The 25,942-nt window shown below is 36.8% G+C and overlaps 1 protein-coding gene across 1 annotated transcript in view; it reads right to left on the bottom strand.

Moving 5' to 3' along the window:
* Positions 1-25,942, bottom strand: part of ephb1 (EPH receptor B1) — a 326,261-nt gene that overhangs the window by 205,060 nt on the left and 95,259 nt on the right. The window contains exon 2 of the mRNA XM_065261984.1: positions 9,843-9,907. Within this exon, the coding sequence (XP_065118056.1) occupies positions 9,843-9,907 (65 nt within the window). The remainder of the gene's footprint in view (positions 1-9,842; positions 9,908-25,942) is intronic.

The following is a 25,942-nucleotide window of genomic DNA, read 5'->3' as shown; positions in this document are numbered from 1 at the left end:
GAACCATGTGAGCGTTTCTTCTTGTTGCCAAGTATAAAAAAGGACAATACATTAAATATACAAGAAAGAGGGGCAGATATTCTAGTCTACATCTGAGTTATTGAGGGGTAAAAATGCAGCAAGAAACATCCATTCTCATGCTGCCCACTTCACCACACGTCACTAAGTGTTACATCAAAACGACCTTACCAACTCTCGTCCAAAACGCTTCTTAAGCATCCCAGAGCACTTAACACATTAAAACACAAAAACACATATTGTGGCCCAAAGTGTGTGTGAGAAATGTGTGCACTTCATGCTGCACTGGAGTGCCCCGGCACTTCTTAGAAAAGTGAAGATGAATATACAGGTATACATACACACATATATTATATGCCATAATGCCAGGACATTGCAAGAAACTACTATGCACTCATTTAGGCACATTACTTTTCCGTTGCTAGGGTGTTCTGAGAGGTAAATATGAAGTTTTACATGGGTTTTATTAGCGTCCTAAATCATTCAAAACATTCCCCGAATCACGAAGGCAAACAGGAATCCGCACATTGTCTTCACAAAAGCAAATATAATGGAAACTTTTCCCAGAAACCATCATTGATTGGGACGTCAGTCGGACCATTAACATTTGACCGGCCACATTTACACAACACATAAGCAATATCCAGCAGCTCGGCGGAGGCGTTGTTAATCATTGCGCATGAAGAGAGGTTTACAATCATAGCAGAGGTCATTTGCATAAAGATATCTTAAAGGTATGGCAGCAAATGCAGCCTGTTTAATAAAGGTCAGAGAGTGGGTGGAAAAAGCTCATGGTTGATGTAAAACGTCTACTGAAAGAAAAAAAAATTCTTGTTTCAAATAAGAAGTCTTTAGATTCTTCAATTGGAGATGTATTTCATTTACATTTCGTTTGAACAACACTAGCTCTCCAGAGAGAGAAGAGATTGCATCTGAAGAAAGAAATACAGATGAAATATATTTTGACGATTGGAGAGCCCAGCTTTTTCGGTCTCTTTTTATCATTCTTCTCATTTTTTTTCTGCCGACAGATTTCATTATGAAAGAGAGAGCGGGCGTCCCGAAGGAAATATGCAGCGTCTGTACAATATCTGCTCTTAGACATCAATAAATGCCTGGATATCACCTGGACATGTTTGTGGAAGAGGCAGATGGTATCTGCAGCTACAGGAATCTCTTCAGGCTTATTTCATGTTTGGATTGCAGGCTGGTTAATATGTGGAATACAGCAGGTCACCTGTAGGTTCACTTTTGTTATGTAGTAGATCAAAGTAAACATGTCTTTATAATAATCCAAGTCAAATTTAACAAACAACACTACACGTTCACTGTAAATTTTGGGGGCCTTTATCACACCTGTTTTAACAATGTTTTGATTATATTTTATATGTTGTGGGATAGTTAGGCAATATTGTAGCTGTATAATAATTTAGCTGTATTTGCCTGAGAGGGGAAACGTGTTCTGGCACACAGTGCAGTCCAGATTTTAACCTGCATCTCCTGCATGAACCCAAAGGCTAAATGACATAGAGAGGGTGAGAGAGCGAATAAGAGATTGTGAGATAAAAAAGAGAGATTAGTATAATGAGATGAAACAGAGCATGTAAAGAGTAGCAGACCCAGATCGGAATGAGCTCAGAGTAAACAGGGTAAGATAGTGAACATCTGTTTGGTGTTCTGAAGAAGAGCCGTCACTTTAAGAAGAGAAACAAAAGTACGACAGCCCAGACGTCACTGCGAGTACAGAACACATGAGGCATAGAGACACAGAGACAGAACCACAGAGAGACAGAGACATACACACAAAGACAGAAACATGGACACATAGAGACAGCCAAAAAAACAAAGTCTGAAATACTTTGTGACACAGAAACAGAAACACAGAGTCAAAGACACAGAAACAGAAAGACATAAACAAAGACAGAGAGATAGTAACACAAAGACAGAACCAGGGACACATTAAGACACACAAAGACACAAAAACGGGGACAGAGGACAGAGTGTGACACAGAGTCAGAAACACAGAGACAGAAACACAGAGACAAAGACACAGAAATACAGAGAAATAAACACAAAGACAGAAAGATAGGAACACAAAGACAGAAACAGGGACACACCGAGACCGACAGAGACACAAAGACAGGGGCAGAGGACAGAGTGTGACACAGAGTCAGAAACACACAGTCAAAGACACAGAACCACAGAGACATAAACACAAAGACAGAGAGATAGTGACACAAAGACAGAAACAGGGACATATAGAGACAGACAGAGACACAGAGACACAAATACAGGGACAGAGGACAGAGTGTGACACAGAGTCAGAAACACACAGAAACACAGAGACATAAACACAGAGACATAAACACAAAGACAGAGAGATAGTGACACAAAGACAGAAACAGGGACACATAGAGACAGACAGAGACACAGAGACACAAATACAGGGACAGAGGACAGAGTGTGACACAGAGTCAGAAACACACAGTCAAAGACACAGAAACACAGAGACATAAACACAAAGACAGAGAGATACTAACACAAAGACAGAAACAGGGACACATCGAGACACACAGGGACAGAGACACAGAGTCAGAAACACAGAGACAGAGGACAGAGTGTGACACAGAGTCAGAAACACACAGTCAAAGACACAGAAACACAGAGACATAAACACAAAGACAGAGAGATAGTAACACAAAGACAGAAACAGGGACACATCGAGACACACAGGGACAGAAACACAGAGTCAGAAACACAGAGACAGAAACACAGAGACAAAGACACAGAAATACAGAGAAATAAACACAAAGACAGAAAGATAGGAACACAAAGACAGAAACAGGGACACATCGAGACCGACAGAGACACAGAGACACAAAGACAGGGACAGAGGACAGAGTGTGACACAGAGTCAGAAACACAAAATCAAAGACACAGAACCACAGAGACATAAACACAAAGACAGAGAGATAGTGACACAAAGACAGAAACAGGGACACATCGAGACACACAGAGACACAGAGACACAAAGACAGGGACAGAGGACAGAGTGTGACACAGAGTCAGAAACACAAAATCAAAGACACAGAAACACAGAGACATAAACACAAAGACAGAGAGATAGTGACACAAAGATAGAAACAGGGACACATAGAGACAGACAGAGACACAAATACAGGGACAGAGGACAGAGTGTGACACAGAGTCAGAAACACACAGTCAAAGACACAGAAACACAGAGACATAAACACAAAGACAGAGAGATAGTAACACAAAGACAGAAACAGGGACACATCAAGACACACAGGGACAGAGACACAGAGTCAGAAACACAGAGACAGAAACACAGAGACAAAGACACAGAAATACAGAGAAATAAACACACAGACAGAGAGATAGGTACATAAAGACAGAAAAGGGGACACATCGAGACACACAGAGGCACAAAGACAGGGATAGAGGCACAGAGTGACACAGGGTCAGAAACAAAGGGTCAGAAACACAGAGACAGAAACACAGAGTCCAACACACAAAGACAGAGAGACTGAAACACAAAGACAGACACAAAGAGACAGACACATAGAGGCAGACACAGATAGAGACACAGAGCGACAGAAAGTAAAAAACACAAGGCACAGAGAAACAAACCACAGAGAGACAGAAACACAAAGACAGAGAAAAAGAAAACAAATACAGAAACATGGACAGCGAGATACCAACACAGAGAGACACAGACAGAGACACAGACATTCCTGGACATCTGTAACTGATTTCACCCTTGTTTACTGGTTTTAGCATCTTAGTTGAGCTTGAAATGCCTAAAAAAACAAACAAAACCATTGCACACTGTTTGGAAAAGTACAACAATGTGCAACTGTTGTCTCTGTTTACATAATGCAAGAAATATATATTACTGCTGTTCTTGTTGCATTTTGAGTCAGATGCAAGTGACAATTTAAAATTCTTAAATGACACGACTCAACTAAATGAATCACATACACAGTGTGTTCATTATCCCCTTCCAAACACTAAACCCCACAGTAGTCTTAACACGTGCACATGCACTATACACGCTCATCTGATCCAGAGACAACAGACAAAGACTTGAATTTTCATCCCGGCACACACAGACTTACATTCATGTGTACATTCATGACTATACATTACATTCAGATGCTGAAGAGCATCTCAAAGCCTCTTGGGAATATTATACATGCACACGCGCACACACACAATGAATGAATTAAATCTGGAGTGCTGAAGAAGCAGCTGACCTCTGATCTCAGGGTGAGGGATGAGGCAAGCAGGCGTGAAGGGTAACAGCACAGACAGAGACAACTGTGTGCTAGAAATCATCAGCAAATCAGCCTGAAGATCTGTGTGTGTGTGTGTGTGTGTGTGTGCGCGCGTGCGTGCGTGTGTGTGTGTGTCTTTAGCAGGAAAGTGAGGGTCTGCAAATGGGGATTTCTGGGATTGTATTAGGAAAAAAGGAAGGAGGGGAACTAATGGTAACCTTTGTGTGTGATGGAGGGGGCAGCATGAGATTTTGTCAAATGGTGTGAATAAATGATGAAAGCAGTCAACTGTGCGTGTGAAGGATGAGCTCAGACTCCTCATGTGACCCTTAACTAACCAAAAGAAGAGAGAATGAAGAGAAAACGAGGCGGCTTGAGGATAAGAGGAGGAAGAGAAAGAAAAACGTAAGAGGCTTGAGTTCTAAGGGCTTTTATATAAATGACTCCATTCAGCAACACACAAAATAATAATAAAAACTCATATTCAAGGCTAAAAATAACTTTTAAAATACCGGATAAGCAAAAAGAAATAAAACACTGAAGAAAATAATAATCATAAACTAGATTTTCTCTAGAAACATCTGAAGAACATCTTGCCAGCTTGATGAAAGGATTTTCATTGGTCTTAGCTATGATGTTCATAGTCATTTCTTAGGGCATTGTAAAGTTGATTTTGTTCTGGGTGGTTGCTAGTTAGTTCCTTACTACTTACACTCTCGTGTAGCTATGGACTTTTAGGCCCCATTCACACTGCAAGTTTTCAGGAGTGACAACCGCATTTAACTCTTTCCCCGCCAATGACGAGTCAATTAAGAGAATATGCTTCCCTGCCAATGACGAGTTTTTCTGGCAATCTGTATTTCCGCTAATATCTACCAGGTGGGGCTCTTACCCAACTTATAAAACCCGGACGTATTCCCTAAGGGCAAACAGTTCAAACTCTGTGTATGTTTTGATCGTGGCTCTGAATCTGTCTCTAAAAAGTCCATGCAATTATCTTCAAAATTTGAGAGGGGATAAAAAGAGAACAAATGATAATCTGTTAATTAATTTGATATATTTTATGTTTATATATTTAAAGAACATTTCCTGAAAGGCATTAAACTTTTGAGAAAATCATAAAAAATGCTGCCTCTGGCTGACGATAAAAGAAAACACTGGTGGGGAAAGAGTTAAATGCAAGAGCGAATCCCCTAAATTGTCATTCCATCGATACTGAAAAGACCAGCCAAAACCAGCCTAAGCTGGTAGTCTTGTTTTAAGCCCGGGATACACTGCACGATTATTGGTTGTCCCAGACGAAAGATTGCCATCGTGAAACAATCGTCGCGATTTCTGTGATCGTGGCTCTTCATCGGTGGTCCTATGTCTTGCGTCCAAAGATAACCTACGATAGTTTTCTGACAGTGTCAGAAATTCGGCATGATCACCGCACAGTGTGTTTGCTGCGCTGGTATTTGTTAACCACAAGCGCATGCTAGTGACGTTGCGCAACGTGTGACGCTGCCGTCGAAGCTTCCGTGTCATCTCGTACCAGAGTTTAAACGATACATGTCGCACAGTGTGATAAAGTCTTATAGGAGGGCAAAAATTGTGCAGTGTATTCCGTGCTTTAGCTGATTCAGCAGGCTGGTTTTAGAGGAATTGTGGACACTTTTAGCTGATCTTAGTTGGTTAGGCTGAGAGACCAGCTGACCCACAACATTTAACCAGCTTGCCCAGGATGGAAGCTTGGCTATGCTGGTTTAAGATGGAAGCAGCTGGTTTAATATGGTAAAGCTCGTCTTCCAGCCTGGTGAAGCAGGTGAGTGACCAGCTGACCCTCCTGCTTCACCAGGCTGTAAGACCAGCTTTACCATATTAAACCAGCTACTTCCATCTTCCAAGAAATGTGGACACTTTTAAGCTGATCTTAGCTGGTCAAGCTGAAAGACCAGCTTGACATACAACATTAAACTAACTTGAACAGGCCTGTTCAAGCAGGTGGGTCAGCTGGTCACTCAAGCCTGACCTGCTAAAACATGGTCTAAACCCTACTAAAACTAGCCTGCTACACCAGCTAAAACCAGCCAACCAGCTTAGCCTGGTTTTAGCTGGTCTTTTCAGTAGGAAGTGTATGGAACAAGCTTCCCTATTGATACTGCAATGATTGACACACAGGTAACCATAGCAACTTTAGCCATCTTGTTGTTTTAATTAAATTAATATTATAGAGATATGTTGAACAATCTTAATAAACCACAGTCTACGTTGGCGAAGTGTGAGCACTGTCTCGCGGTGTTGCAATGCCCATGTATTTTTGGGCTTGGCTCATAAACCGATCAAGATTTTTGAGTAGATAAAGTGGGAAAGTGTGCGGGTGGTGATATTTTTGTCTTATGTTTTTGTAAAGCATTTGGGTTTATTTCAGGCTTTGTTTTGGTTTCAAGCTAAATCTGGCAACAAGAGGTAGAAAACACTTGTTTCAAAACCCTTTGATTTCTATTGCTGATGCACGTTTAAATGTCAACAACAACTAGTTGTTTTGTTCAGTGCTTACTGTGCTGAATTTCTGTGAGCGGGGTTGTCACAATCTAAGTTTTGCGGGAGCTAATTCAGTAAAGAATATGTTTGTCAGCCCCGTCTATTGCTAAACTGTGTGTGTACAGAACAGGATTAAGCCCTAAAATTAAGCACTAATTGCGGTTGCCACTGAATTAAGCACTAATCAGATTTAGGTGCAGTGTGTACAGGGCCTTAGACTGACTCCATAACAGGTTTCATTGGCCAGAAGTCGTCTGATATAGCCTGGTTAAAACCAGACCATTCTCAGTAGTAACTTAGTTATGCTCTGGCAAAGCTTCATAGACAAATCATTTCCAAAGGGGCGTCACCAGCGGACTTCGCTCAAATGCCTTTGGGCGCAATTGTATAGATCTAAAACCAATCAGAGTGATGAAGGAGATGACTAATGCAGAGCTATATCAGACTTTTGCCGAATCCAATCGGTAAGACAGCGATAACATCTTTTTTTTTTTAGATATGAAGGCTTCGAGTGTTGTTCTTTGCTCGGGTTTTTACGAAAAGGAAAAGTTTAAATCGCTTAAAACAGACGCGATAGCTGATTCGAACAAGTGTTGTTGTAATGTACAAAATCTGCTTCACCGTCACTGTGCTGTCGTCATCGTGTAAAGCCCCCCCCCAACGTTTCTGATTGGTGCCGCGATTTTGACGGATTAGAAATGGGCTTGAATGGCCTCTTTGCCAGACTACTTGCAGAGCAAACCTAAATTTGCCGGAAGTTGTCTGGGTTTTCCCAGGCTACGTCTGATATGTAAAGCAACCTATCACGGTTCGACATTGTTTCCAAGCAGACAAATGCCTGGAAATCCTGTATAATTCAACCATCTACCAGTTAAAGATATGGGGCTCTATCTTACACCCGGCGCAATGCAGCGCAATGCGCGACGCAAGTGTCTTTTGCTAGTTTCCACCCTGCGCAATGATAATTTTCACATTTAGCGCCACATTGTTTAAATAGCAAATGCATTTGCACCCCCTTTTGCGCCCATGGGCGTTCTGGTCTGAAAACGTGGTGTGTTCAGGCGCATTGTTGGCGCGTTGCTATTTTGAGGCAACTAAAATAGCCTACGCAATATGTTTTTTTGTTATTTAAAGAGCGCATTAGTAATATGCGCCTATAAACGGGACGACAACGCGGGTTTGCTTATCACAAACATAAATGTGCAGCAGCACAAAAACGCTTTTAAATATGAAAGATTAAAGGATTGAATGTAAAAGATTATTATTGAGTCTCTTGGATATAAATGAGGACCGATTATGAGACGTTAGAAGGCACAAAGAGCTGCTTCACCTGCAGCCTGGTAAGTAAATAAATGCTTTGCTTTAAACAAATGCATCTGTTTTTTAATGTTTTTTTTAAATGCTACCTCACAGATTTATTGTATATGATGACTCTGTACCTGCGGATATGGTGAGATGAGAAACATTTTTAAGTAATGCTTAAAAAAACTGACGCTGTCTGAGTGCTTAAACGTGCGGAGAGGCGTTTGTAATTCTTTATCTCCTGTTTGTTACAAATAAAGTATTTTTAGAGTACAAACCTTTTCTTACAAACTTGTAAATAATTTTTTGTTGATATTGGATAGCCATACATTTGAAACAATTAAAAGCCTGCTTTTTACTTCCATGACTAAAAGAAAACGCGTTTTGAAGGTTTTAATAAAAAAATAACAATCGAAAAACAACACAATTATTTAACATTAATCTTAAACTGGAGATCTTCTTCCTCCGCTTAGTTTTTCAGTTTACAAAGTTTGTCATCTAAATAGTGATTAGACATAGCGCCAGCGCAACTGGCTTTTAAAGGGGATGAGAGCTGAGACTCTCATTGGTTTATTGCAAGTTACGCCCAAAACACACCCATTACTCATTAGGAAAATATGTACAACCCTTTTCGACCCTGCGCTCGGCGCCCAAACCATTTTTCCTGTCGTTAAATTAGCAAAAGTGGCATCGGACATGCCCATTTAGACCGTGCGCTTTAGAGGATGCGTTTAGATCGTTAAAATAGGGCCCATGATAGCTTAAAAGTGCAGCTTTCAGTTAGCAAGCAACCACAATAGAGAGAGAGAAAGAGAGAGAGAGACAGAGAGAGAGAGAGACAAGGTGGTTGTCTGTAGTCAGACATCTGATGAGTTAATGGATCTCCTCTCACTGGAGTCGCTGTCCATCACTGTCAGATGTTTGGATCATATGCATGTGTGGGCACTGACCATCTGTGGATACTTTCATAATTAATTTTAAACCACAGCTGGTCAAACGCACGATGGAGAGGGAAAAGAGGTTAAGATTTATATACACATTTATATAGCATCCTATTCAAGTAGTCTTCTGACATCGAATCACTGTGTGTGTGACAAAATCACCACAACCAATCAAATCGTAATGCACAGCTCTACACAGTGTACACAGCTCACAGTTGAACTGATATCGGTCATTTCCTCATCTGCAGTGGAAACAGATAAAATATCATCTAACACAGTCAGTCACACTAAAGCAAGACCTAGAATTTCCGCCGCCCTCACTGGAGTTAAATTAAACCTCTATATTTCTCTGCAGGTCGGGCTGTTATTATAGCAGCTCCAGTTCTCCTCCGGTCCACATTTAGATGGATTCAGAGGTGCTTTTTTACCTTAAGTGGACCCATTATGTCATCAAGTCACTGTGAATGTGAACCGCGGAGTGTAATGCGTACGCGATTGTGCTGCGAGGGTTTCGAGCATTGTGCCCTTCAGTGTAGAGAGAGAAAGAGGTGCGGGTGTGACATTGATGGCTTAATTTCACCGTGATAAAAGCACCTGCACTACAAATATATTTTATGGTGTATTTTAGAGCTAATCTGGAGGCATTTAATGTCTCTCTCGTAAGCAGTTGTTAAAGGGCGAACAAGAGGTTTCGGTTTAATGTGCTTTTCTAAAAATAAAGGACAGGCTGTGTTTAATAAAAGTGCCAGTGCACACTCACCCCGGATGAAGGGTACGCCGTCCACCCGAGCTCTGCCGTCGCTGTCCGGGTGTCCATCAGTGTTTCTGTAAACCACACAAAAGATAAGGATTAAGCCTGATACTTCTGTATTTGAAAACATATACTGCACAGTGTTAAAGAGTCGATTTTGTGCGGAGACAATTTTTCACAATGCACAGTTCGTCTTGTTCACAAGCGCTTCTGAAGACTTGATGCAGGATAATCTGTTCGTGTCCTTTAGGTCAGCTATTGTCAGACCTTATCAAAGGAGATATCTTTAACCACCTGAAAGAATAATCCACATACAAATACACTCTACACAACACGGATAAGATGGTTGAAAATGATAGCAAACCTGGATTCTACTATCAGTGATCACGATGCAGTGTTGTAGTCGAGACCACCAAAAGACCAAGACTTTGAGAGCCAATACCGAGACCAAAGACAGTCCAGACTAAACCATCAAAAAATGGATGGAATTAATGTGGATGGATAATGGGCGCCTTTGCATTATATTGTTGACAGATTTCTTTTTGGAAAAAAAAACATTAATCTCTTACCGGCACAACATAAAACAAAATAAATAAATGTTTTCAAAGCCAGATGTTTTACAAACATTCACATTAATAAAGTTAACATAAATCAGACAATGCACCAGCAATTTAGTGTAATTCAGGCAGTTGTGGTCCTGGCCACCCTTAAAATTCAATCCCCACCCACAAAGTCTGAGACTAAGACAAGACTAAGACCAAACACAGTCCAGACCGAGACAAAGACCAAGACTATCAAAAAATGCTCTTGAGATGGGTCTTGAGTACTACAACACTATCACCAAGCTGTTCTAATAAAATATCATCAACTGAAAACAATGAATTTTATATATAACATATGTGTGTGCATACAAAGGTCATAGGTTAATGCATACTGCTAAATTGTATACCTTGTAATGCACTGTAAGTGGATAAACATGTCTGCCGAATACATAAATATTATTGCATAAGGGTGATTATATAATTGAAGGTACATTTGTTGTCCAAAGTTTTTTATGCTTTTTTCAAATAGTTAAATTTTTAACTATTTTAATAATTTGGTTCAGTCATGGATCACAAGACATCAGCAGAGGTTGTGGCAAACTGTGGGTCGGGACCCGATTGTGGATCGCACAAAGACATAAAATCTGTTTTGTCCAACTAATGACAAGCAATGGCAATGATTTTGATATTATACACTGCAAAAAAATGATTTTCAAGAAAAAAAATCTTAGTATTTTTGTCTCGTTTTCAGTAAAAATATCTAAAAATTCTTAAATTAAGATGCTTTTTCTTGATAAGCAAAACGACATGAAAATAGCTAAAAATTGCAGATTTTTTTGCTTGTTTTATGCACAAAATCACTTAAATTTGATATTTTTGGTCTTAAAACTAGACTTATTTTCTTGGGTCGTTTTGCTCATCAATTAATTACTTAGTATAATTGTCTTGTTTTCAGTAAAAATATCTAAAAATTCTTAAATCAAGATGTATTTTCTTGATGAGCAAAATGTCCTAGGAAAATAAGTCTAGTTTTTAGACAAAAAATATAAAATTTAGGCAAATTTGTGCTTAAAACAAGCAAAAAAATCTGCCAATGGAATAAGAAATATTTTCCTGCTTTTTATAAAGCGCTTATGAAAAAAGTAAACTTATTTTAAGATTTTTTTTCTTATTCCATTGGCAGATTTTTTGCTTGTTTTAAGCACAAATTTGCTTACATTTTATATTTTTTGTCAAAAACAAGACGTATTTTTTTTTAAAGTTTGAGAATCCTTGCGTTACAGGCTGTAACAATTTAATATTTTCTGTAAAAAATGCACCGTAAAAAAATCTTGGCTGGCTTAATGTTTTCTGTTTAATCAACTCAGATTTACAAGTTATTTCAATTTACTATTATTCATCTTGACTAAAGTTGTTATAAAATATAGTTGAAATGTGTCATCTTCATTTTATAAGTTGTAGAAACTCATCTCTTGAGAATTGTGTACAGTGTGTCTTATAGGAAATAATGATTTCCTGTTGTATGAATTATTGTTGACTCTGTTACTGTCAAACTCTGTTTTTAAGTTATAGTAACAATGTTGACTATAACTCTGTCACACATTCACGCACGCACACACACAAATACAGTACATGACTGTCAACCCTGTTACTCTACCTTGAAAATTATTTGTTATTGCTTATATCCTGTCATTCATGACAATTACCAAATTATTAGGGCTGTAAAACGATTAATCACGACTAATCGGTTGCAGAATAAAAGTTTTTGTTTACATCATATATGTGTGTGTATAATAATTATGCAGGGGCGTCAGTTTGTGTTGAAAAGTGGTGGGGACAAAAGATCAGATGAAAAAACATTATAGCAAGACGGGACAAATATTGACGGCGCATCAAAAATGGGCATAGCATAGGCCGATCAACAACACAAAAATACTCAGCATAAAACCCTCAACAATGTCCACTGCACATGTAACAAAGCACCATACTGAAGAAAACAGCACCATGTTTAGTCAATGATTACAATGAAATTCATAACATAAGTAAAAGAAAACACACTATAAACACAACGCAACATATGTGACCCTGGACCACCCCAAAACCAGTCGTACACTGCAAAAAATTAATTTGTTGTTTTTTTTTATGTCATTTTGTTCATAAAGAAAAGCATCTATTTTTGAATGCGCAAAATGACATAAGAAAATAAGTCTAGTTTTTAGACCAAAAATACCAAATGTAAGTGATTTTGTGCATAAAACAAGCAAAAAATAAAAATAAAAAAATCAGCCAATGGGGTAAGCAAACAAATCTTGAAAATTTTTCTTAAACACTAAATTCAAGAAAAAAATGCTTACCCCATTGGCAGATTTTTTTGCTTGTTTTATGAACAAAATCACTTAATTTGATACTTTTGGTCTAAAAACTAGATTTTTGCTCATCAAGAAAAAGCATCTTAATTTAAGAATTTTTTTCTTGAAAATGTGACTTTCTTACTTACAGTAGTAGTTTTGTCCTGTTTTCAGTAGAAATATCTAAAAAGTCTTAAATCAAGATGTATTTTTTTCATGAGCAAAATAATTGAGACAAAAACTATTCAATTTAAGTGAATTTGTGCTTAAAATAAGCAAAAATATCTGCCAATGGGGTGAGAAAATTCTGCTTGTGTTTAAGAAAAAAGAAATCTTATTTTTAGATTTTTTTCTCATCCCATTGGCAGATATTTGTGCTTGTTTTAAGTACAGATTCACTTAAATTGTATAGTTTTTGTCTAAAAACTAGACTTATTTTCTTGCGTCATTTTGCTCATCAAGAAAAAGCATCTTGATTTAAGATTTTTTTGATATTTCTACTGAAAACAAGACAAAAATACTAAGTAAGAAAATCATTTTTGCAGTGTAAGTCGCACATGTACAGTATTGTTTGATTTTTCAGAACATTTTAACCAAATGCTTTCAAAAAGTGGTGGGGACAAAATCAGCCATTTCAAAAAGTGGTGGGGACATGTCCCCAGCGTCCCCAGTGTAAATGACACCTATGTAATTATGTCTTTATAAATACACACACATGCATGTTTAATTTAAGAAAACAAATCTTTTATATATAAGGTATTTATAATTATATATAATATTAATTATAAATGTATATACACATAAATATTTATTAAATATATACTTGCATCTGTGTGAATTTAATTATACACATATATGATGTTAACAAAAACTTTTATTCTGCAAAAAAAAAAACTTTTAGTCACGATTAATCGTTTTGCAGCCCTATAAATTTACCCTAAAGCATTTGAAAAAGCAGAACAAATAATGACTTTGGAGGGGGTGGCTATACTTTTAAAATGTCCTCATTAAATATGTGAAACATGTCATAAATAAACTTTGCTCTTATATCAGTCGAATCATGCTTTTAAAACCTTTAATCTTCTTTGAATTTCTCTAAATGCCAGCCGGGTTATGTGAAGGTTAGGATTAGCGATTGAGCATAACTCTGTAAAAATCATTATCATTGTATGAAAACCTTTTCAGTAATGCAGCTGTCATGGTCTGTGCGTTCATGTGTTGCATGTACGAGTAATTATTTTATCAAATTCTTTTATGTTTAGGAATCTACACATGGAGGCTAACATATCGGTGCTGTTAGCTGTAGGGGCTTTGAACACGATGACATCATTGAAGCAAAGCATGAGACTCTGAAATCAAATAACATTAGTCCAAACGGATCTGAATATTACTACTACTACTACTACATACTCATTTTCAGCCATTCTTATTCTACCGTTCCCTATGGGTGCAAATATACTAGTCAACATTTGAAGTGGATCAAAACCTTTCATAAAAGTTGTCTTACAATATTGGACAATATGCGTTCTTGTCTTAGGACACCTTTGATAAACTTTTTTGATCCACTTCGAATGTTGACTAGTGTATATACGTATGGCGCACTATGAAAGTAAATGCATTCCAGTGCAAAACACATCAGATCTGAGCCTGTCACTATAAAAATAAAATGTACAGATGGATGTTATGGGGGAAAGAAACTATGCAAACAAAGCCAACGTTGTTTCAAGCTCTCCCTATCTCTTAAATCTTTAAACTAAACATTATTATTATTTGTCATTTAAAACCTGCATGACTCTTCGTCAAACGACGATAAAGAGGAAGACATTGATACGATGATGATGATGATGATAGAGAGAGGAGAAAGGTTTTCTCTCACAGAAAGATAAGGAAGGGCAGATGATGACAAGCACTCCGGCTTCCTGCCGATGGATTCATAACATGATGTATAATTCTAGGATAAGGTGACAGTCTCGTTCCAGCCTCCAATCGTTCAGCGTCGGCTGATCAAGAAAACACACATTCACATTCATATGAATCAAAGCGCATTGTCAAACGCTGGTGAGGAAAGCATCAATAACGCTCATAAAGTTTTTATCCACAAGTCAGCAGCAGCTGATGTCTTGAATGTAATGCCCACTTAACTTCTCCAAACACCACCAATCAAATTTAAAGCCACTTTGCCTTAGCCCGCACATCACTCTCTGTATGCACAGCCATGGGCTCCGTTCTAAATTCTAGTGAGCTGCCTACGTAGGCAACATGTTTGGACATCATAAAGAATAAGCATAAAAAAGATCCTCCCTTGCAAGACACCGAAAATGAAACCATAGTCAAGCTAACAAATCAATTCCAGATTGCATTGAAAAAAAAAGTTTTTTCTTATCTACTCTTGTTCTAATGCAATATTTCTCTCAATATTTGTATGCACTGTGTGTTTTTGCGCATATTAACATATCATTGCGAGTCAGTGGCTGATGCTAATGTCAACTGTAAGCATTAGCTGAGGTACGCTGCTATTAATGGGTTTCGCATGAGTGCTGATGCTTATGTAAAGCGTTTTAATTCACCCGCTTATGAAATTTCATTTCGTTCAGGATGTTGTCTACGAAGACAGCCGACTGCTTGGATGGTGAACAGCAATGCTTGAAACAGAGACACTGTAATGGCTAAATAAACATCATTGTGTGTGTTGTGTGTGTTAGTACACATTTCAATACTGTGACTGTAGTGTTCTCGTGCAGTGTGTTGAAACTCTGACTAAACACCAAGTTAAACCACAGCCAATGAAGACAGAGTCGTAGTAAGGTTGATCATTTACTGTCACTCTCTTTTCATAAACATGTTGCGGTGAAAACTGTAATAAAACAATACAACAATATTCAATGTACATGTCTTGATCAATCATACAATTATAAATGTCTCAACAATGTGAACAATCACAATCACAGCTGTTCTCACTGTAGTAGCAGCTATAATGGCTATTAGCACCAACGTTAGCTTGTTTTTAATAACATACCAAACATCATCTTTTCAACAAAATCCTTACAAATATATAATCCTTAACATGTCTAATGTCACATAGATGAACTTACGACATTGCCTCTATGAAGTATTAAAGTGGATGCAATGGATTGAAAGTGAGAGCACACGATGACTGTCTCATGTTTTCAAGTAGGACCAGGAACAACTGACAGGAAGTGACCAAACAGGAAGTGACATCATCATGTAACATAATATTAATTTTTACAAATGAGGTAGATAAACCAAAAAGTAATTATGAACTTCTAATTTTACCTGAGAATATGTATCAACAAAAATAAAGCAGATATTTAAAGGTTAAATTTCTTAAAGGGCAACACAGTGACTGAAAGCCAGTCGGGGTGCTAACAACACAGTTAAACTATACAATCCATCACTGTCATCAGCTGTGCGTATGGCTCATTCTGACAGAGCGACGCTTGGTAACAATACGCTTATACAAAATACTTTACACCGAATGAAATTCTCCAAACAGGAAGTCCTGCACTAAACTCGAATCTGTTATTTACAGAGTGCAGGGATGTCAAAGACATTTTACCCATGCATTGAAATATATTAAATTATTCTCTTATATCAACATAGACGTTATGTTGCTTTAATAAGTGCAAAATTTTTCCAGAGACGGTTTAACATATCCATTTACGTCCCATTCGAATGAAATGGCCTATTATTACCTTATTTGAAAGGGTCATGAATAATAATGTTGAGCTTTGCTCTGATTGGCTCATTCAGTAGCTCTGTATGTGTAAACAGACCTGTTTGAGCCTGTATGAGACGGAGATACAACATTTAAGGAATAATCAATTGTTTGGAGATTGTTAATGAACGTTTCTGAGATGTTTCAGTATGACCTGCAAAACGTAACTTTAACGTCAATAGTAGAACTTCAGCCTAAACGCTAGCATATAGCATTAACTAGCATATAGCGCTAACTCAGCAGCCACAACTTTGTATTTATGCATTGTAACAACATTGTAATTAATTTAATGTGTAATTTAATGTTGGGGCGTACATCACGACTGTAACGTCACAGTCGGTGTTATGTTGCGATTGGCCTGTTCTCCAGCGGTCTTTTGCATGCACAAGGTTTACATAGGAAGGAAGAAACAATCATGTTTCTCACGATATGTCACGATATGTCATTACCATGTACACTGCAAAAAATGATTTTCAAGAAAAAAAATTCTTAGTATTTTTGTCTTGTTTTCAGTAAAAATATCTAAACATTCTTAAATTAAGATGGTTTTTCTTGATCAGCAAAACGACCCAATAAAATAAGTCTTGTTTCTAGACCAAAAAATTAAATTTAAGTGATTTTGTGCATAAAACAAGCAAAAAATCTGCCAATGGGGTAAGTACATTTTTCATGAATTTTTCCGGAATTTAGTGTTTAAGAAAAATGTTAAAGATTTTTTGCTTACCCCATTGGCAGATTTTTTTGCATGTTTTATGCACAACATCACTTAAATGTGATATTTTTTGTCTTGAAAATCATTTTTTGCAGTGAAAATATTAAACATTTTTCTTAAACACTAAATTCAAGAAAAATTAGCTTACCCCATTGGCAGATTTTTATTAATTTTTTTGCTTGTTTTATGCAAAAAATCACTTACATTTGATATTTTTGGTCTAAAAACTAGACTCATTTTCTTGGGTCGTTTTGCTCATCAAGAAAAAGCATCTTAATTTAAGAATTCTTAGATATGTTTACTGATTTTTTTTCTTAAATATAATTTTTTGCAGTGTATAGAGCTCTTATTATTCATCTACACTGCAAAAAACGATTTTCAAGAAAAAAAATCTTAGTATTTTTGTCTTTTTTCAGTAAAAATATTTAAAAAATCTTAAATGAAGATGCTTTTTCTTCATGAGCAAAACGACCCAAGAAAAAAAGTCTAGTTTTTAGACCAAAAATGTCAAATATAGGGGATTTTTTGCATAAAAAAGCAAAAAATCTGCCAATGGTGTAGCAAAAAAATCTTGAACATTTTTCTTAAAGGAATGTGATATTTTTGGTCTAAAAACTAGACTTATTTTCTTGGGTCATTTTGCTCATCAAGAAAAAGCATCTTAATTTAATAATTTGTAGATATTTTTACTGAAAACAAAACAAAAATACTAAGAATTTTATCTCTTGAAAATTTTGCAGTGTAAATACAAATGTTTCGTATTCTATGGCACCTTTAAGTGATATTTATCAAGCCAGTGGTGATGAAAAAGCATGTTGTGAGAAACAGGCATTATTAACACAAGATATCTGGTTAATTGATTACTTTATTATTTATCATAATGATTGATAATCCGCTATCGGCAAGGACATGAGGAGAATCGTTCATCATTTGATCATTCGATTACGGCATAATTGGAAAGAGCGGAAAGCAGGAGCCAATCATAGATGGGTACGAGTGGACGTTGAAGATATTACACCTCCAGACTTGCATCAATGTCCGGAGACGCAAACGTGCTGTGGGTAGACACTCTTATTAAACACACACACACACCAAATAATTCAATTTCTCTAAATAGCACAGGCGGTGTGACTGCCGCAGCAGCTGGTGTCTCTGAGGAGAGAGACCTCTGAACATCAGTTCCTCTGGAGATACATTCATCCGCCCTTCTCCAGAGAAATCATACCGTCTGTGTGTGTGTGTGTGTAAGGAGGGGGCTAGCACGTTCAGGGCGTAATGCTCTCTGAGGTCATGTCAGCTTCAAGCTCATTTATATGCGACATGTGACCGGTAATAAATTAGCATAATGGCGCAAAGGGATCATAGAATCTTGTTAGGATGCAAAATGCCAACAAAGAGATACAGAATGGAGATCACAAAGGTACAAAGCAGTGTGTCAAAGAGCAAGAGAGACAATTTGGTGACAAACCTCAAAATTGAGAGCAAGAGAGAGAGGAAAAGACTGAATATAGTGTTTATTTAAAAGCCAATTTACAGGGTAGTCAAGGCAATCTCATCACACATTGTTACCTTTTTTCTCTTTCATTACACAAAAGGTTCCTCATCGAGTTATTTTGTTCAGTTTCAAAAAGCTCAAGCTTTAAAAACATTTCAAGGACAAACCTCAAAATGTATTTGTTTAACTATTATTAATTTCTATTCTAAATTTCTTTTATTAATTATTTCTTTCATGGTACGCACAAAATAAATATAACTAAATTGGGGTTGGGATCAGCAAAAAGATAATTAGCTTAATTTTTCATTATGTTTTATCATAAACCCTTTAGATGTGTCTGCAGAAAGGACTTATTTTGACAAGACACGTGATGTGATGCACATACGGTCACTCGACGCCACCGAACACATATTTTGAAATGACAAACCACACACGACGGGCAGGGCTGGACTGGGACAAAAATTCGGCCCTGGCATTTTGGCCCAAACCGGCCCACACTACATACACTGCAAAAAATGATTTTCAAGAAAAAATGTTCTTAGTATTTTTGTCTTGTTTTCAGTAAAAATATCTAAAAATTCTAAAATTAAAGGAACAGTATGTAGGATTGTGGCCAAAACTGGTATTGCAATCACAAAACTTGTGGCTAAAACTGGTACTGCAATCACACGCTGGTGGCCAATACACAAAATGACAACATAAACATCAGTTGAGGGCTGCAACTCCACTTTTTAAATGACAAAACCTTGGCCAGACCACCATTGTCAGTGATATAAGTATTTGAAATTAAAATTATTTCTTAATGTCTAGTGACATATCAGGGCCATTTTATGATTTATTGATATACATTTCTTACATACTGTTCCTTTAAGATGCTTTTTCTTGAAGAACAAAATGACCCAAGAAAATAAGTCTAGTTTTTAGACCAAAAATATCAAATTTAAGTGATTTTGTGCATAAAACAAGCAAAAAAATCTGCCAGTGGGGTAAGCAAAAATTTCTTGAACATATTTCTTAAACACTAAATGAAAGAAAAATTTGTTTACCCCATTGGCAGATTTTTTTGCTTGTTTTATTCACAAAATCACTTAAATTTAAATTTTTTGGTCTAAAAACTAGACTTATTTTCTTGGGTCATTTTGCTCATCAAGAAAAAGCATCTAAGAATGTTTAGATATTTTTACTGAAAACAAGACAAAAATACTTCATTTACTTAGAATACTTTCAATAATTATCCCCTACCTTCATATTTATAAGTAGGGTTATAAATTTTGTTAGCTGGAACGTTAAAGGTCTCGGTCGTCCCTCTAAACTAAATAAAGTGATTTCCCATTTGGATAGTTTACAAGTTAAAATTGCATTCTTACAGGAAACACATTTTAAAACTTCGGACTATATTAAATTGCGTAGAAGATGGATCGCACAATCCTTTCACTCATCATTTTCAAGTAGAGCAAGGGGAGTGGCTATTTTAATTCATAAAGACATCTCTTTTCATCTACGTGATGTCTTGACTGACCGCAATGGCAGATATATTGTGGTATCTGGAATATTATTCAATACCCCTGTAGTGTTGGCGAACATTTATGCGCCCAATTTTGATGATGATCATTTTTTTTCTAAATTTTTTTCTGGTTTACCAAATCTACACTCAAGCTTTTTGATTATTGGGGGAGATTTTAATCTTTGTTTAAACCCTCAACTTGATAGAACCACTCCAACAGGAGTTACCATTTCAAAATCGGCAAGAATAATAAATACTTTCCTTGAGGAATATGCTGTTACAGACGTATGGCGGTTTTTAAATCCATCTACACGAGGCTATTCTTTTTTTTCGCATGTTCATCAATCTTTTTCTCGTATAGATTATTTTTTAATTGACAATAAGCTCCTACCTTTAGTCAACCAGTGCTCATACAATGCAATAGTTATTTCAGATCACTCCCCTCTTACTCTAAGTCTAAAGTTGGAGTGTAAACTTCAACACCATTCATTCTGGAGACTGAATGTTCGCTTCTTAACTGTTGAGGATTTTGTTCAAACTATTTCTGCTCAAATAGATCTTTTCTTTAATATAAACGCTAATTCAGAAGTATCACACAGTACTGTTTGGGAAACATTTAAAGCCTACATTAGAGGCCAAATTATATCTTGCGTATCATTTGAAAAGAAAAAACAGACAAGAATAATGTCAGAGCTGACAGATCGAATATCTCAGTTAGAAACTCAATATGTAAATAACCCCTCACCTAACATACTCAAAGAACGCCTTTTGTTAAAATCAGAGTTTGAGACTATTGCTACCGTATCCACGGAAGAGATGTTGACTAAGTCAAGGCAGGTTCAATATGAATATGGGGAGAAAGCACATAAGCTCTTAGCCCACCAGCTTAGACAATCCTCTGCTTCCCATATTATTTCAGCTATCAAAGTAAGCAATGTCCTAGTGTCAGGTCACTTTGAAATTAATAATGCATTTACAGAATTTTATCAATCATTGTACGCTTCTGACCAAGATCCTGATTATGTGGACTATGATCTTTTCTTTAAAGACCTTTCATTGCCCTGCATCAGTACTGATGCTATGCAATCTTTGGATAGTCCCATTTCTTTAGAAGAAGTTAATAAGGCAATCTTAGCTATGCAAAGTGGTAAGAGCCCTGGGCCTGATGGTTTCCCAGTCGATTTTTTAAAGAAGTTCTCCGGACAATTAGCCCCCTTTTTGTTAAACATGTACAATGAATCACTGGATGTGGCCTGTCTTCCTCAATCTCTACGGGAAGCATCGATTTCATTAATTCTGAAAAAGGACAAAGACCCTTATATGTGTAGTTCATATCGCCCAATTTCTTTATTAAATGCCGATGTTAAGGTTTTAGCTAAAATTCTCGCTTCAAGACTGGAATCAATTCTTCCAAATATAATTTCCATTGATCAAACGGGTTTTCTTAAAAACAGATTCTCTTTTTTTAATGTCAGGCATTTATTTAATATAATCTACCATCCCCTGTCTTCATTAACACCTGAAGCTCTGATCCTTCTTGATGCTGAAAAAGCATTCGACAGGGTGGAGTGGAATTATTTATTTCACACCCTTTATAAATTTGGTTTTGGTAAAAGTTTTATTTCTTGGATCAAATTACTATATAAGTCTCCATTGGCCTCGGTACGTACCAATAATACTTCATCAGCATATTTTAAAATTAATAGAGGTACAAGGCAAGGGTGTCCTCTTTCACCTCTTTTACTTGCCATTGCAATTGAGCCCTTGGCCATTGCCCTGCGTCAAAATGTAAAAATAGCTGGCATAATGAGAGGAGGCCAAGAACATAAAGTCTCTTTATATGCAGATGATCTGCTTTTATACATCTCTGATCCATTAAAATCTCTACCCCAGGTCTTGAATACTTTTGACATGTTTGGTAAGCTTTCAGGTTATAAATTGAACCTACAGAAAAGTGAAATTTTTCCTATTAATAAGGCAGCCCGAGATTTTTGTTTTTCATCATTCCCATTTAAAGTCTCGCAATCATTTACATATCTTGGTGTACGTGTGACCAACACTTTCTCTAAACTTTTTACAGAAAATTTTATTTATTTACTGGAAAGAGTGGAACATGATTTAAAACGTTGGGCTCTATTACCACTGTCAATTGTAAGTCGCATAAACTCTATCAAAATGAATGTACTTCCAAAGTTTACTTATCTTTTTCAGTGTATTCCGATATTTATTCCCCGCTCTTTTTTTGATAGACTTAACAGTGCTCTCATTTCATTTATCTGGAATGGTAAACCTGCCAGAATGAGTAGGAGTCTTTTAGAACGCCCTAAGCCATTTGGAGGAATGTCCCTGCCAAATTTTCAGTGTTATTACTGGGCTTCAAACATTCGTCCTATTCTACATTGGTTGTATGAAGATCCTGGTGCTGATGCTTTATCTTGGTTAATGATTGAATCTAACTCATGTCTACCTTCTTCCTTGGCTGCCTTGGTCTATGCCCCTCTTTCTTTTCCCTGCAGTAAATTTACAGGAAACTTGTTGGTCAGATCTACATTAAGAATATGGAAGCAGATAAGAAGTTATTTTGGCTGGCAATCTATGTCTCCCAAATCTCCCATATGTAACAATCATGTTTTTAGTCCCTCAATAACTGATAAATCATTTTCATGTTGGTATTCAAAAGGTATTCGGGAAATCAGTGATTTATACCAGGAAGGGTCTTTTTGCTCATTCCAGCAGATATCCAAACAGTTTAATATTTCTGGGAATAACTTTTTTCGTTATCTTCAAATAAGGGATTTCGTACGTAAAATGTTTTCCCAGTTCCCTGCCTCACCTTCTTGCTCCCCATATGACTACTTACTAGAGAACCCTTTAGATTGGAAAGGCATTATATCAACACTTTATAGTAAAATTTTGACTCCAACCTATGTTTCTCTTTCAAAAATAAAGGCTTCGTGGGAGGAAGACTTAGACAGGGCTATATCAGAGGAGGAATGGGATTTAATTTTAAGTAAGATACATAAGTCCTCTATTTGTGCGGGACATGGATTTCTGTTATGTAAAATTGTTCATCGTGTGCACTGGACAAAGTTGAAATTATCTAGACACTTCCCACATTTAGACCCTATTTGTGACCGCTGTAAGGATACTCCAGCCTCTCATGCACATATGTTCTGGTCCTGTATAAAGCTTAGAGACTTTTGGTCTGCTGTTTTTGAAACTCTTTCAGGGTTTCTAGGAAAGTCAATTATCCCTTGTCCTCTGATAGGAATTTTTGGAGTTATTCCTGCTTCATATAAACTGACTAAAATACAGACTCACTGCATAGCTTTCACTATGCTCTTAGCTAAACGGCTGATATTGATGAGATGGAAAGACGAGAAACCACCATCCTCTAAGCAATGGATTCACGATGTCCTTTTTTTTTTAAAGTTGGAAAAAATTAGGTACTCCATGAAAGGTGCGCTTAACCAATTCAATATAACTTGGGATCCTTTCAAACAATATGTCAAGGACCATGTGGTAATTTTAGATGAAGACTGATTCTATGCTTCAGCTGTTCTTTTTAAATTTTTTTTTTATTATTATTCTTTTTTTTACATATTTAAAGATTGAATTGTGTATTCTGAGTATTCTATTTGCTTTTTTTTGAACTGCCACTTTTTTTTTTTTTTTTTTTTCCTGTGTTGTTTTTGTATGTAATGTATGTCATGTATTCCTTTTCTTGTTTTGTTTTTTGTAGTAAGAATTAAAATTAATAAAAAAAAAAAAAATAAAAAAATAAAAAAAAAAAAAAATAATTGCGATATCTTTTATTTAAAATATAATACACATTTTATTAATTAATAAATAATAACAGTTGTCTTTAAAAAAAAAAAAAAAAAAAAATACTAAGAATTTTTTTTCTTGAAAATCATTTTTTGCAGTGTATAATTACAAATACCACCCATCTTTGCACGCCTTTATGTATAGCAATAGCAACTCCAATTCCATAAAAGCACTAAACCCAATTAATAGCAGGTAGAAAAGAGTGAGAGTTGACACAACAAACACTGCTAGAACGTGTTATTTATTAATGCAATAAAACCGTATAATCCACACTTATGAATCCTAAAACAAGCTTCATGCAATTGGCAAAATTTGCCATTGGATTGCTGACTTATTACAAAATACAAGTGCTGCTTACATTAATATTGAAAACTGATTATTACTTGCAGTACTTACAGGAAAGTATTCACTACATTCACTGAACTAAACTAGTGTGATTACAGTAATAGAGATTTTTAACATTATCTGTCAAGTGTGTTGTTATACAATAAACATATATTTTTCTGTAAGCAGATCCCCTGGATTGTTTGATTTTGCTTGAAGAGAAATGATACGTTTTGAAACAGACCGATCAACGAAAAATCTACGAATCAGATACACTCTCATAGTCACAAGAGTGCAATTATTTTATTGCAGCTTTATCACCATATTTTGTGTTTTTGACTCAGTTTTATCAAGGGGTATCCATCTAAACTTGTGTTTTGAAAGCAGTTCTGCTTACCGCAGGCACTACACTCACTTCTCCCTCGTCTCTCCTCACTGACACTTTGCGTGCTGGTGCTGCCAGTGCCACCACCGCCACCATCATCATCATCACCAGCGACGCGAGATGAAGGTCTTGTTGCCGCAGAAAACATTTGTGTTTTTTAAAACATTTTGCACCGTCTGCCTGAAGAGCCTGCTTCTTTTTGTCGCGCAGTTTTTCTGCGCCTCCCTTGCGTTTTTTTTCTCTCTCTCTATTTTAAAACGTGAACTGACCGAGGATGCACGCTCGCTTGCACAGAGACCAAAGTGGTGATTGGGCCAGCTTAATGTCATTCAAAAAGAAAATAACCAATGTGCTGCTGCTTAAATGTGAGTGGGCCGGTCTATCTAGGAAAAGAAAGGATGATGACTGTGCTGGTCAGTCATTGGCTCAGCTTAATGTCGTTTAAAAAAAAATAACCAATGGGCTGCTGCTTAAATGTTAGTGGGCCGGTCTGTCTAGAAAAAAAGACTCTAACTGGGCTGCTAAGACAAAGATAGTATGAGATGTATCGGCCCAAAAAGTACGTCAGCCCACCAGGAAACTGCCCGGTTTGCCAGATGGCCAGTCCGCCCCTGACGACGGGCTACATAAATGTTGTGACGAACTTCGCATCATGCGCCCTCGAAAAAAGAAGTCACCGGCCGCCACTGGTTCACACCATAACTATAACAATAAGATACAAAGATATTGCTGGGATCACTTGCTGTGCGGTTTATTTATTTATTTTGCAATGATGAACAATAAACCATTGACAGCCAATCAAATCTATCTGAATTTAAAGTTCATACGCATTTGAAATGTCAGATGACAATGTGGAGAACCTCATTGCTGAGGTCCAAATGGGGCGGTGCAAATGACGCCATATGGGCTATTCGCCTCAAACGCATCTTCGCCCCAAGTTGGAAAAATTCAACTCTAGCAAAAAATTTGCATGACACGAAGTTAAATCTAGATTAGATTTAAGTAATCTAGAGCGAGTAACGCGATGCCACATGTATGGTGTGTACGTAGCATAAGATATTAGATTGCACAAACTAGATAAGATATACGCAAAACGCAAGGACATCTGCTGGTTATAGCCACTGTAAATGCAACAAGAACAGCATATTTATACATTTCATGTGAACAATTACCACATTTTATTTAAAGGGACTGTGCAATATTAGTTAATGCCATTGAAAGTAAATGATTTGCGA

Source organism: Paramisgurnus dabryanus, chromosome 6 (genome assembly GCF_030506205.2).
Source record: "Paramisgurnus dabryanus chromosome 6, PD_genome_1.1, whole genome shotgun sequence".
In the NCBI taxonomy this organism is placed as follows: domain Eukaryota; kingdom Metazoa; phylum Chordata; class Actinopteri; order Cypriniformes; family Cobitidae; genus Paramisgurnus; species Paramisgurnus dabryanus.
Note: the sequence above shows the minus strand (reverse complement) of the source record. Positions and strands in the feature narration are given on the sequence as shown.